Source organism: Danio rerio, chromosome 19 (genome assembly GCF_049306965.1).
Source record: "Danio rerio strain Tuebingen ecotype United States chromosome 19, GRCz12tu, whole genome shotgun sequence".
NCBI classification, from domain to species: domain Eukaryota; kingdom Metazoa; phylum Chordata; class Actinopteri; order Cypriniformes; family Danionidae; genus Danio; species Danio rerio.
The window spans coordinates 46,504,700-46,517,500 of NC_133194.1; the positions used below are offsets into that span (position 1 = coordinate 46,504,700).

Below are 12,801 nucleotides of genomic sequence, written 5' to 3' on the forward strand. Positions count from 1 at the left end.
TTTTATGCAGCGGATGCCCTTCCAGGCGCAACCCATCTCTGAGAAACATACACACACACACACACACTTACACACACACACACACACACACACACACACACACACACACACACACACACACACATACACTACGGACAATTTAGCTTACACCTACTGTGCCATTGCGTCGCGTAATTATATTTTAATCTTTAATAAACAATGTAATCCAGCGACGTGACTTTTGCGGATACACACATTGCGATTTCGATGCTCAATTGATATATTGTGTAGCCCTAAAACCGAGGATATAATTCACACAGGATCATCAAAACTTGAGTATAGAAGTTTTTCAAAAGGTCGCTGGATTTGAAGAGTCTTGATTTCTGTTGTGATATTTGGATGGTCAGGATAATTTATGCCTTTCGTTAAGGGTTGCTGGCCGCTGCTGGTGGTGTAATGGTGTTCAAATGTTTTTTAGCACAATTTGAGCCACTTGGTACCAACTGAGCATTGCCTAAATTCCAAAATCTACCTGCTTATGTTGCCGAACATTTCCATCATTTATAACCATAGTGAACCCATATTGGGAGCAACTTACAGCAGGCTAAAGGGATAGTTTACTCTAAAATAAAAATTCTGTCATCATTCACTCTCCCTTCACTTGTTTTCATCCTGTTTAAGTTTTTTTTTTCTGTTGAACAGAAAAGACGATATTTTAAAGAAAACTGAAAGCCTGTAACCATTGACTTCCATGGTAAGGAAACATTACTACTGAGGTCAGTGGTTACAGGTTTCCATCAATTTTGGTGAATTTTCATTTTGGAATGAACTATGCCATCAGACAAAGCTCAAATGACCTCAGATTGGTTTCTTGAACATAACCGAGTTCACTACATCCACAATCTAATCTACATTAGATGTCAGTCCAGTCCAATTAGGATGTGCTTGCTTGAGAGATCCACATCATGGATGAGTAGATGACAAACCTGCAAAAATTGTGTGATGACATGAAAGTATGGATAAAATCTCTGGAAATGTTTCTGGCACCTTTTTGAATGCACACCCCAATGAATTAAAGCAGAATTGACAGCAGAATGAGGTCCAGCATTAGCATGGTGTACTGTACCTAATAAAGTGGCCTTTGAGTGCATGAAATTAATGAAGTGTTTAATAGTTCACCCAAGATTCTGGCGTTCACCCTTATTTTGTTAACATTAACACTTTGTCTATTGTGAAAAGCAATAGAAAGGCAAGAGTGACAGCTTTGCTCACTGTTCAGTTTCATTGTCTGAATTGAAAAAGGAAAAGGTACTGTATGTTTGAAACTGTCATTCTGTCCTCCGTCTGCTATTGTGATTTACAAGTTATACAGGTTTGAAACAATATGCAGGAGATTAAATGACTGAATAATCATTTGTGTGTGAACTGTCCCTGTTAATTTCTTTACACCCTTAAATCACCAGCCATTGTTGGCATTGGTTATTTTAAGCCATGCTCACCTAACATTGTACAACCTGTAATGCTGTACTGTATGTCTTGAATGCAACTGTTGATGGAATGTTGATTTTTCAGTCATATGACAGTTTATTACGTCTTCATAATCTTGATTTTATATTATTTTGATTTAGGGTTCCACAATAGAAAAATATGCAATAAATGTCAAGATTAATGATATTTCTTACTATATAGCTAACTTGCAAAATTCTACTTATCAGCAATTAAAAAAAATGTAATGATCATACTAAAATGAACAGGTAATATATATTTTTCTAAGCTAATTTAAAAAAAAAGGTGCAAACAATTAGACTTAAAAACACCACAAATGACCTTTTAAAATAATTTTTCTCTTTTTTCAAAGAAGATCCAAAAACCTCAGAGGAAATTTGGATTATCATTGGGTGTTGTCTGGCTCTGTGGTCTCCCAGCAGTAGTATTTATTTTCAGCTCTGGGTTCAGCTAACATGTGTATGTGGGAATATCGATAGTAAAGGCCTCATCTGATTGGTCAGATTTAGGTAAACAACCTATCTGTGCAGCACACGTCATGGTTTCGTCACGATGCGATCCTGGATTAACATGGATGTTGATCCTGGAACATCATTTTTGTTTGAAAATGTAATCCACATCTATTCCCTACCCCTAAACCCAATCAAAACTGTAAATTATTCCCAAAATCAGAGGGCAGTAATAGATGGATAACAATTATGCAGACGTTCGTAAACCATATACATGCATAAAAGTGCGTTATGCCTAAACTTAACACAAACTATAAACATATTGCTTAAGTCTAATTGGCTGACTGGAATGTTGTTCGAGGATCAACGTTGATGTTAATCCAGGAACATGTCCTACTTTGTGAAATCAGCCGTTCAGCACACAAATGTTTGGCACATAAAAATATAAAAATTTATTGAACCTCCTGTGATATTGATATTGCATATACTATTATTGTGATGATGATACATTTTCGACAGCCCTAGCTGTTTAATCCTTCTTATATTGTTTTTTTATACAGTACAATTTTACTTGCGTTATAATTTTTGCTGAGCAAAAAATCATTTTTTTTATAATTATATTTTATATATTTAAAAATATATATATATATTTGCAGATATTTTTGCAATGATTTCCAAATGACAACAATTAAAATGATTCAGTATAACTCTAGGATTTTTTCCAGCTGTGGCGGCAGACTCTGTTGGCCATTTTACACAGATCTACCACTACATGTGGCGTTATTTCATTGACAAATGTCATGGGCGCAGTATTACGTCGAGATCGCATTCATGTAATAGCCTACGAGCATGTCAATCTCTGCTTGAGCGCCGATTTCCTCTGTTCGTGCACAAAACTTCTCGCGCGCAATCAAATATTCGCTGTTTGCTGAAAGCTACGCCGTGTTTGCTGGTCTTACGCATCACGCACCTGTCAGTCAGTCAGTCAGCACGTCACCTTAAATGTTTAAACCGAACGCACAACACTATACGGTCACAGAAAAGTTTGCGCTGTTATTATTTACTTACGTTTTCGTATGTTTTCGGTGCGATTTTAACCCTCTATTTAAAAAACGACCGAATATTTTGAATAAGAAGCTGTAATGTAGCTGTGGCGGGAAGAATTTTGGTGTGGCGCCCCGCCACGGAAGAATGAATGTAGCGGAAACCATGACAGTAGTGGACTATGCACTTAATGGTGCTAAAGCAAATATATTTGTAAATGTATGTATGTGCTGGTTTGTTTGTTTGTTTGTTTATTTATGTCATGGTAAATAGAAGTATAACTATAGTATCATGAATTAGTATATAAATGCAAAAGTATAATAAATATAAAGATAAAAAATAAAATGTACCATCTATATATGTATCTTCAAAAACAAAACCACAAAACAAAAATATGTACTTTCCTATTTAAATTGGAATAAAATTAATGTACACATTTATATTTTCAATCTAAATATAAATAAAAATGTTCTCAAATATTTGCATGCATGTGTGTAATGTGTTATTTATATATATATGTGTTATTTATATATATATATATATATATATATATATATATATATATATATATATATATATTAGGGTTGTAACAATATACCGGTATGACGGTTTACCACGATTTGAACGTGCACGATTATCATACCATGAACAATTGCATATCAACGGTTTTAACCCTTAAAGACCGAGACAGCCGCCCGCGGCTAAAAATAAGTATTGCTCTTAAATGTTTAATAACTTTTGATCCGCTGATCCGATTCATACAATTCAAAGATTGGCATAAAGAAGAGAATCTTAGCTTTCCAGTGATGTATCACATAACATTCGCGGACTTTCAGCGGCTCCGGAATCAGTGCGATTACGTCATCAACATTTGACAACGCTGATTTGACAAAGAAACGCTCGTCACTGTGTCTCCGGACAAATCAGACATGATACATTGATGCATTGTCCCTCCTCCATGCCCAGATTGGTTCAAACTCGCTATATCACAACCAATAAGCATAGGTTTCACTTTTGTTTGTGGACCAAGCTTTTTGAACAACACGGAATGAGAGATAGGCATACATTTATGCGCGGCTAAATAAAACGCAAAAAGTTTTGCATGAAATAATTCTCATACTAAGTACTTTTGCATGCACAGCAGCACAGAAACATGACAAAACAGTGACACAGCAAAGACGAACTGCTGCTCTTGCTGTTTTCAAAAGACGCAAATGAAGGTGAAGCTGTTTGTCTGCATTGCAGACAACCATATCCATATCCATATCCACAGACAACCATATCCATGCTGGCACATAAAACCTAAGGATGTTCCATATTGAATCTAGTTTCGTTATGTAACTATTTACAGTATAGTAAATATTTATATCTATTTTTTACTGAGGATTTGCACCATGTTTATTTGGACTTTATTTGGACTTTGACACATTATTTATTATTTTCTTATTTTTATTTGTTCATTGTAAGTGGTGTTGTTTATAGTAACTAAAAATATATTATTTGGAAAAAGTCAAATTTGCTTCACTGTTCTATTATTTTGTAACATTTGTAACACACCGTATACCGCGAAACCGTCAAACCGTGGTATTGTTTTAGACGATTATCATACCGTGAAAAATTCATACCATTACAACCCTAATATATATATAAACACAGACACTACACGTATTATACAAATGCATACCTTTAGTTTTAATTTCCCGGAAAACATACATTTAAAATCATGTTTTTCAGTGTTTTATTAATTAGCTTTTGTATAAGGGCCTGTTCTGATGATCTGTTTTTGAAAAGTTTGTGTGTTGATCTTGAGAGAAGTCCTAAATATCTCACCCTGTTTGTTGAAAAGGACTGGTTTGTGGCAGAAATCCCTGTATTGACCGAGTGCTGTGGTGCCATGCGGCTGTTTCTTGAGGAGGTGTTTGTGTGGATGACTCTTCATTTCCCTCGCTGCAGTGCTGGGGTTTCTGTACTGTTTTTGGGGAAAGGTATACAGCAAACATTTTCTGCTAATGCAAAATCTTTACCTTTGTTTAATGTAGGTCAGATTAATTGACTGTTTAACTGGTGTTTCTCTCCAAGATTGCTGCACTTAGTTGTAAGATGCCCAATGTGGAGCTGAGGATGCACCGCTGGAAATGGCAGACACGTTTTACCTCGCTTTACCTGAGCTGTGTGTATTTACTCTGCTCAGTCTCTGGTAAGCCAATCTTCTAGATCTGTGATCTTTGAATGAAATAGTTTTTTAAATAACGAGTGCTGAAAGTGAATGAATGTGTGTGACTTGTCACTCGTTTCATTCATCATCAGGATCATTTACACTTGATGTTAAAGGAACAGATTACCTAAAACTGACAATACTATCATCAGTTACTCACTCTTTACTTGTTCCAAACCTGTTTGAGTTTATTTTATTCTGTTGTACACAAAAGAAGATATTTTGATCTTGAAACCTGTAACCATTGACTTAAAGTATTTGTTTTTCCTGCAATGTAAGTCAACGGTTTTCAGCTTCCCTCAAAATATCTTCTTTTGTGTTAAATGGAATTAAGAAATTCACGAAGGTTTGGTTGGAAGCACTTGAGGGTGAGTAAAATCAAAGATAAAATGTAGATGCAAAATACCAGCGAAAACAGGATTTAAGGGTTCGTTCCCACTTGGCAGGCTTGGTTTTATTATTAGAAATTCTTTTACAAATGTTCTGTTGATGAATGAGTAAAACCAAAGTAAAAAAGTAAAACAAGACCTCTAAAAAAAATAAGATTAGACTCAAATATAAATGCAACACAGACCAAAGAACTAATAAAAGTGCCAATATAGGATGTGATATAATAAGATGTGAGTAAAAAGTACAGAATCCTCAAGCACACCTGATTTTCATTTAATTGTCACAATGTAAAACTAATACACTAAGAAATAAAAGGCAAGGTTTTACATTTCACAAAAAATGTATCACTAAAATTATACAAATTATAACAAAAACAAGTCACAAGACTTTAAAAAGTTTCAATAGTAAACATTCTCATTCAGCAAATCAATCAGCTCAAGCATCAGTAAATTTACATCAGTTCAAAGTTAAAGTGGTGAGTATAAATCAAACTAAATTTCAAGTTGTCGCCACCAATAGCCTAGTGGTTAGTGGGTCAACACATAGCACCCAGGTGCTCTTGGCGACCCGAGTTCGATTCACAGCTCGAGGTCCTATCAATAAAGGTTAAAACTCTAAAAAATAATTATTATTAAAAAAATTAAGTTTCAAGTTGAAATTTACATTCAAAGTTCACATTCAAATTTGAGTCCCTGTTCGGGTGCCTGTTACAATTCAGTACTGGAGTCTGAGTTTTGTATGTCTGACAGATTTTATATATTCAGGGTGTCTGCGGGGTCTTAAAATGTCTTAAATTTCAAAAACAAAATTTTAGGCCTTGAAAAGTCTTAAATTTACAAAAAAATTGTCTTGCTGGTCTTAAATTATTTTAAATGGGTCTTAATTTTTCTTTGTTTATGTAAAGTTATTCAATCGATCCAAACAATACATCTTAATAAAACCGTTAGCAAAACTCTACTTATAATTTTTTCTATTTATAATTTAAACAGTCTTTTGTGCATACATGTAGTTCAAGTGTTTTTAAAAAGGTTTTTTTTAAGTTACACTGAAAAGATTTAAATGTAAACTATAGGGTCTGCTTGTTTTAAAACATTATTACAAATATGTGATTGAGAAATAAGTAATTAACTTGTTTTGTTGGGGAGAGTAAAATTTATTTTTTATTTTTTGCTGGGCCATTAGTTAGAGTTATCCCTATACATGTCTGAAATTTCATTCTTAATGGTCTTAAAAAGGTCTTAAGTTTTGAATTTGCAGAAACCTGCATAAACCCTCATTAAAAGCTTTTAAAAAACACATATAGTGTTTATCTTTTACTATTTAGCAAAGTAATTCTGTTTGTTAACTAAAGATTGTTGTTTGCTATTAAAATGCTCAAGCATCATTTTTTTAAGCTAAAGGCCATATTTGACTGAATTAAAAAATATATATTTTCTACTACACAATATATCATGTCAGCATCTATATCATGCACATATGCAGTAGAAATTTATTTTATTGAACTGTTTAAAGAGTAATCTCTTTGCAGTGTTATTTTATATTTGATTTTTCAATTTAAATAGAATTTGATTATTTGCTGAAAACCCTAACGCACCCTTTTTGCTCTTTTTATTTATCTATCCTTGCCATTTTATAATATCTTGTATTTAAATTATATTCAATATTTAAAATATGCTTGTAAATTTTAAAAGTATTTATGCTTGTAAATCTATTATGTCGTACATGATTCACTCTAATCCCAATCGATCTGAAATTAATAAATTATTAATATGTTAAAATATGCAAACAGAACTATTCAAGTCATCTGGTTAAATTGTGTGTATATTGCAATATATATCGCAAAAATACAAAATATCACAATGTCAGCTTTTTCCAATATCACTGTTTCTGTGCAGAGATTTATTATGGTAGAGTCAAGTAATTAAATTAATTATTGAGTAATTAAGTAGCTTTTGCAATTAGAAAATAAGACTAAATAAAATTTTAATGATGTAATTAGTAATTACGTTTTTGAAGTGCATTTATTTTAACGATGATGCATCTCTGCTGACCACTCTTGATCAGATTACTGAACCCGTTACATGTTAACACCATGTTTGTGACTCACTGCAGTCATGAGTGGCGGCTCTGATTTGGAGGTCTTCAAAGTGGGCAGTATAATGGACACTTTGTTTGTTTTCACAAAAGGGGAAATGGCACAACGGATGGGGCTGTCTTGCAGTTCAAGTTTCACTGCCATCCCATAATAAGCCACCCTTCGTTGTCATGGTTTCAGTCTTTGGAGACAGAACAGTGTTTATGCTGGGTTTGACTCTGACTTCCTGAAACTGTTTAGTGCAAAAACAAGTGCGATTTGTTTGTGACCTGTGTGATAAACAGCCTTGTCTTGTGGTGGCACGACAAGCTTTATTTTCCATCATGGCAGAGCTAGATGTGAGACTACTAGCATGAATTAACAGTAGACTATTGTGTTATGTCCCATAGTCTGCATATGAGCTAAATGTTTTTATATACAGTTTAAGACAGAATTATTAGCCCCCCTTTGATTTTTTTTTTCTGTTTTAAATATTTCCTAAATGATGTTTGACAGAGCAAGGATATTTTCACAGTATGTCTGATAATATTTTTTTCTTCTGGAGAAAGTCTTATTTGTTTTATTTCAGCTAGAATAAAAGCTGTTTTAAATTTTTTAAACACCATTTTATGGACAAAATTATTAGCCCCTTTAAACAATTTGTTTTTTCAATAGTCTTCAGAACAAACCATCGTTATACAATAACTTGCCTAATTACCCTAACCTGCCTAGTTAACCTAGTGAAGCCTTTAAATGTCACTTTAAGCTGTATAGAAGTGTCTTGAAAAATATCTAGTCAAATATTAATTACTGACATCGTGACAAATATAAAATAAATCAGTTATTAGAAATGAGTTATTAAAACTATTATGTTTAGAAATGTGTTGAAAAAAATCCATCCATTAAACAGAAATTGGGGAAAAAATAAGGGGGGCTAATAATTCAGAATTCAACTGTATTACATGAGTATGAATAATTTCTAGCTTGACTCTACACTACCTGATAAGAGTCTTGTCATTGATCACAGTTGTAAGAGCAACAAATAGTAACTTGACTTCTAGTCGATCACTTGGAAAAGTGGCAGAAGATACATTTTTTCAGATGAATCTGTTGAGCTGCATCCCAATCATCATTAATACTGCAGAAGACCTACTGGAACCTGCATGGACCCAAGATTCTCACAGTTATCAGTCAAGTTTGGTGAAGGAAAAATCATGGTTTGGGGTTACATTCAGTATGGGGGCGTGCAAGGGATCTGCAGAGTGGATGGCAACATCAACAGCCTGAGGTATCAATATATTTGTGCTGCCCATTACATTACAAACCACAGGAGAGGGCAAATTCTTCAGCAGGATAGCGCTCCTTCTCATACTTCAGCCTCCACATCAAAGCTCCTGAAAGCAAAGATGGTCAAGGTGCTCCATGATTGGCCAGCCCAGTCACCAGACTTAAACATTATTGAGCATGTCTGGGGTAGGATGAAGGAGGAGACATTGAAGATGAATACAAAGAATCTTGATGCACTCTGGGAGTCCTGCAGGAACGCTTTCTTTGCCATTCCAGATGACTTTATTCATAAGTGATTTGAGTCATGGTAGAGATGTATGGATGCAATCCTCCAAGCTCATGGGAGTCCTGTTTTCCACTGCACCATCACTCTATATTCTATACTGTACATTATTTCTGTTAACTAACAAGACAAGACTTTTGTCAAAGCAAAGTCAGACCTTACTGTCCTAATTAAATAATTAAAAATCAAGCCCTGATCATATTTATTTTGGTGAAATAATCATAATCTAGAGGCAGATTTAATATTAGACATTTTATTGGTTTCCAGACAATATTATTAATATAAAATATCCTTATCTGTCAATATTAGATATTTATTTGTGCATGACCGTTTCTCATCTAAATCTTAAATTAATTAATTAATATTTAATGAATTTATTGAATGTATTCATAGATATTTTTTTCATCCAGGATCATTTCTATTATAAATCTCAAGTGATTTAATATTTAATTATATTATCGAATCTAATTATAGTTTGTATTATTTTTATGTAACTAAATGTTATATTTATTTGATATTTATTATTAATATTTATTAATTTATATTTGTTTTGTATAAGTTTTTTGGTAAATTAATACCCTATAGCAGGGGTCACCAATCTCGTTCCTGGAGGTCCGGTGCCCTGCAGGGTTTAGCTCCAACTTTCCTCAACACACCTGCCTGGGTGTTTCAAATATACCTAGTAAGATCTTGATTAGCATCTTCAGTTGTGTTTGATTAGGGTTGGAGCTAAAATCTGCAGGACATCGGACCTCTAGAAACAAGTTTGGTGGTCCCTGCTCTATAGTATAGGTTTTTATCATCAGCCATTTATAAGTTAACAGCCACAATAACAACATAAATGATCACATCACTGCTATCTTCCTAACATCGCAGTGAATGTGGTCTTTTCTCTGTGCTCCACATTTTTAAGCTGAGTTTTCTGTGCTGTGTCAGGGGTCTCTGGCAGCATCTGCTCAGTGACCGGCGGTGTTTTGGGGATCCACTGGAGCAGCGTCATCGGTCTGGGCTGGCAGCCGCTGGCGGTGGACCAGGGAGGGTCACGCTGCTGGGAGTCCTGCTGTTTGGAGCCGTCCTGCGGGGCCGTGTGGAGCCTCGGCGGACGCTGTGTGCTGTTGGCCTGCTCTCAGAGGGAAACCTGCGGCATCTCGTCTCTTCCGCAGCCACATGTAGAGTCTCTAGGGCTCCTGCAGCTCCTCAACAAGAGCAAGAGGAGGAAAACCCGCAGCGCTCAGGACATCAGAGCAATCAGGGACACGGAGCAGGTCAGGCTGTCATATGACTTGCTCTTCAACTCATTGGAATAGTTGAAAACTGCTTTAGTCACAGTTTAAATGTGATCTGCCAAATTTGCACATAAGCTGCATTTGCTTGTAAACTAAAGCGGCTGTCCTCAGAGCATAGCTGTTTCTGCTTAATTAGAGCTGTGATGAAAAATCAATTGAGAAATTGATTGTGCATCTATTTTGAGGTTTCAGAATGCATCGCTGTTCCCTCTTGAATCAATTGTGGGCTTAGTTTTTTAACAGCAGAATGTGCTCTAGGCAAGTTTTTAACAGCAGACGGCGCTCTAGGCTAGCTTATTAGCAGCAGATGGCCCTCTAGACTAGTTTTGAATAGCAGATGGCGTTATTGGCTAGCTTTGAACAGCAGACGTCACTCAAAGCTGGTTTTAACAGTAGATGGCACTCTATACTATTTTTAAACCACAGACAGCACTCTAGGCTAGTTTGCATCAACAGATGATGCTCTAGACTGGTTTTTAAAGCATGCGCTTGTGGTCCAGTAGGCTAGTTTTTATAGCAGATATCGCTAAAGGCTAGTTTGTATCAGTAGATGGCACTCTAGGCTAGTTTTTGACAGCAGATGGTGCTCTAGGCTAGTTTTTAACAGCAGACAGCGCTCTGGGCTAGTTTTTAACAGCAGACGGCGCTCTAGGTTAGTTTTTAACAGCTGACGGCGCTCTGGGCTAGTTTTTAACAGCAGGCGGTCCTCTAGGCTAGTTTTGAACACCAGATGGCGCTCTAGGCTAGTTTTTAACAGCAGATAGCGCTCTAGGCTAGCTTCTTACAGCAGGCGGTGCTCTAGGCTAGTTTTTAACAGCAGATGGTGCTCTAGGCTAGTTTTTAACTGCAGATAGCGCTCTAGGCTAGCTTCTTACAGCAGGCGGTGCTCTAGGCTAGTTTTTAACAGCAGATGGTGCTCTAGGCTAGTTTTTAACTGCAGATAGCGCTCTAGGCTAGCTTCTTACAGCAGGCGGTGCTCTAGGCTAGTTTTGAACAGCAGATGGTGCTCTAGGCTAGCTTTTTACAGCAGATGGTGCTCTAGGCTAGCTTTTTACAGCAGGCGATGCTCTAGACTAGTTTTGAACAGAAGATGGTGCTCTAGGCTAGCTTTTTACAGCAGATGGTGCTTTAGGCTAGTTTTTTAACAGCAGACGACACTCTTGGCAATTTTTTAACAGCAGACGGTGCTTTAGGCTTGTTTTTAAACAGCAGATGTTGCTCTAGGCTAGTTTTTAACAGCAGATACCACTATAGGCTTGTTTTTAACAGCAAGTGGCACTCTAGGCTTGTTTTCAAACAGCAGATGAGGCTCTAGGCTTGTTTTTAAACAGCAGATGGGCCTCTAGGCTTGTTTTTAAACAGCAGATGGTGCTCTAGGCTAGTTTTTAACAGCAGATACCACTCTAGGCTTGTTTTTAACAGCAAGTGGCACTCTAGGCTTGTTTTCAAACAGCAGATAGTGCTCTAGGCTTGTTTTCAAAGAGCAGATGAGGCTCTAGGCTTGTTTTCAAACAGCAGATGGGGCTCTAGGCTTGTTTTTAAACAGCAGATGAGGCTCTAGGCTTGTTTTCAAACAGCAGATGAGGCTCTAGGCTTGTTTTCAAACAGCAGATAAGGCTCTAGGCTTGTTTTTAAACAGCAGATGAGGCTCTAGGCTTGTTTTTAAACAGCAGATAATGCTCTAGGCTTGTTTTTAAACAGCAGACGGCGCTCTAAGCTTGTTTTTAAACAGCAGATGGGGCTCTAGGCTTGTTTTTAAACAGCAGACAGCGCTCTAAGCTTGTTTTTAAACAGCAGATGGGGCTCTAGGCTTGTTTTTAAACAGCAGACAGCGCTCTAAGCTTGTTTTTAAACAGCAGATGGGGCTCTAGGCTTGTTTTTAAACAGCAGACAGCGCTCTAAGCTTGTTTTTAAACAGCAGATGGGGCTCTAGGCTTGTTTTTAAACAGCAGATGGGGCTCTAGGCTTGTTTTTAAACAGCAGATGGTGCTCTAGGCTTGTTTTTAAACAGCAGATGGTGCTCTAGGCTTGTTTTTAAACAGCAGACAGCGCTCTAAGCTTGTTTTTAAACAGCAGATGGTGCTCTAGGCTTGTTTTTAAACAGCAGATGGTGCTCTAGGCTTGTTTTTAAACAGCAGACAGTGCTCTAGGCTTGTTTTTAAACAGCAGACAGCGCTCTAAGCTTGTTTTTAAACAGCAGATGGGGCTCTAGGCTTGTTTTTAAACAGCAGATGGTGCTCTAAGCTTGTTTTTAAACAGCAGATGGGGCTCTAGGCTTGTTTTTAAAC

The 12,801-nt window shown here is 36.3% G+C and overlaps 1 protein-coding gene across 2 annotated transcripts in view; it reads left to right on the forward strand.

Annotated features, from left to right (window-relative positions):
* kiaa0319l (KIAA0319-like) overlaps positions 1 to 12,801 on the forward strand; it is a 42,948-nt gene that overhangs the window by 1,703 nt on the left and 28,444 nt on the right. For both annotated transcript variants that reach the window (XM_003200638.7, XM_068215332.2), the window contains exons 2-4: positions 4,825 to 4,963; positions 5,058 to 5,175; positions 10,164 to 10,492. In XM_003200638.7, the coding sequence (XP_003200686.2) occupies positions 5,079 to 5,175; positions 10,164 to 10,492 (426 nt within the window). In that variant the 5' untranslated portion in view covers positions 4,825 to 4,963; positions 5,058 to 5,078. The remainder of the gene's footprint in view (positions 1 to 4,824; positions 4,964 to 5,057; positions 5,176 to 10,163; positions 10,493 to 12,801) is intronic.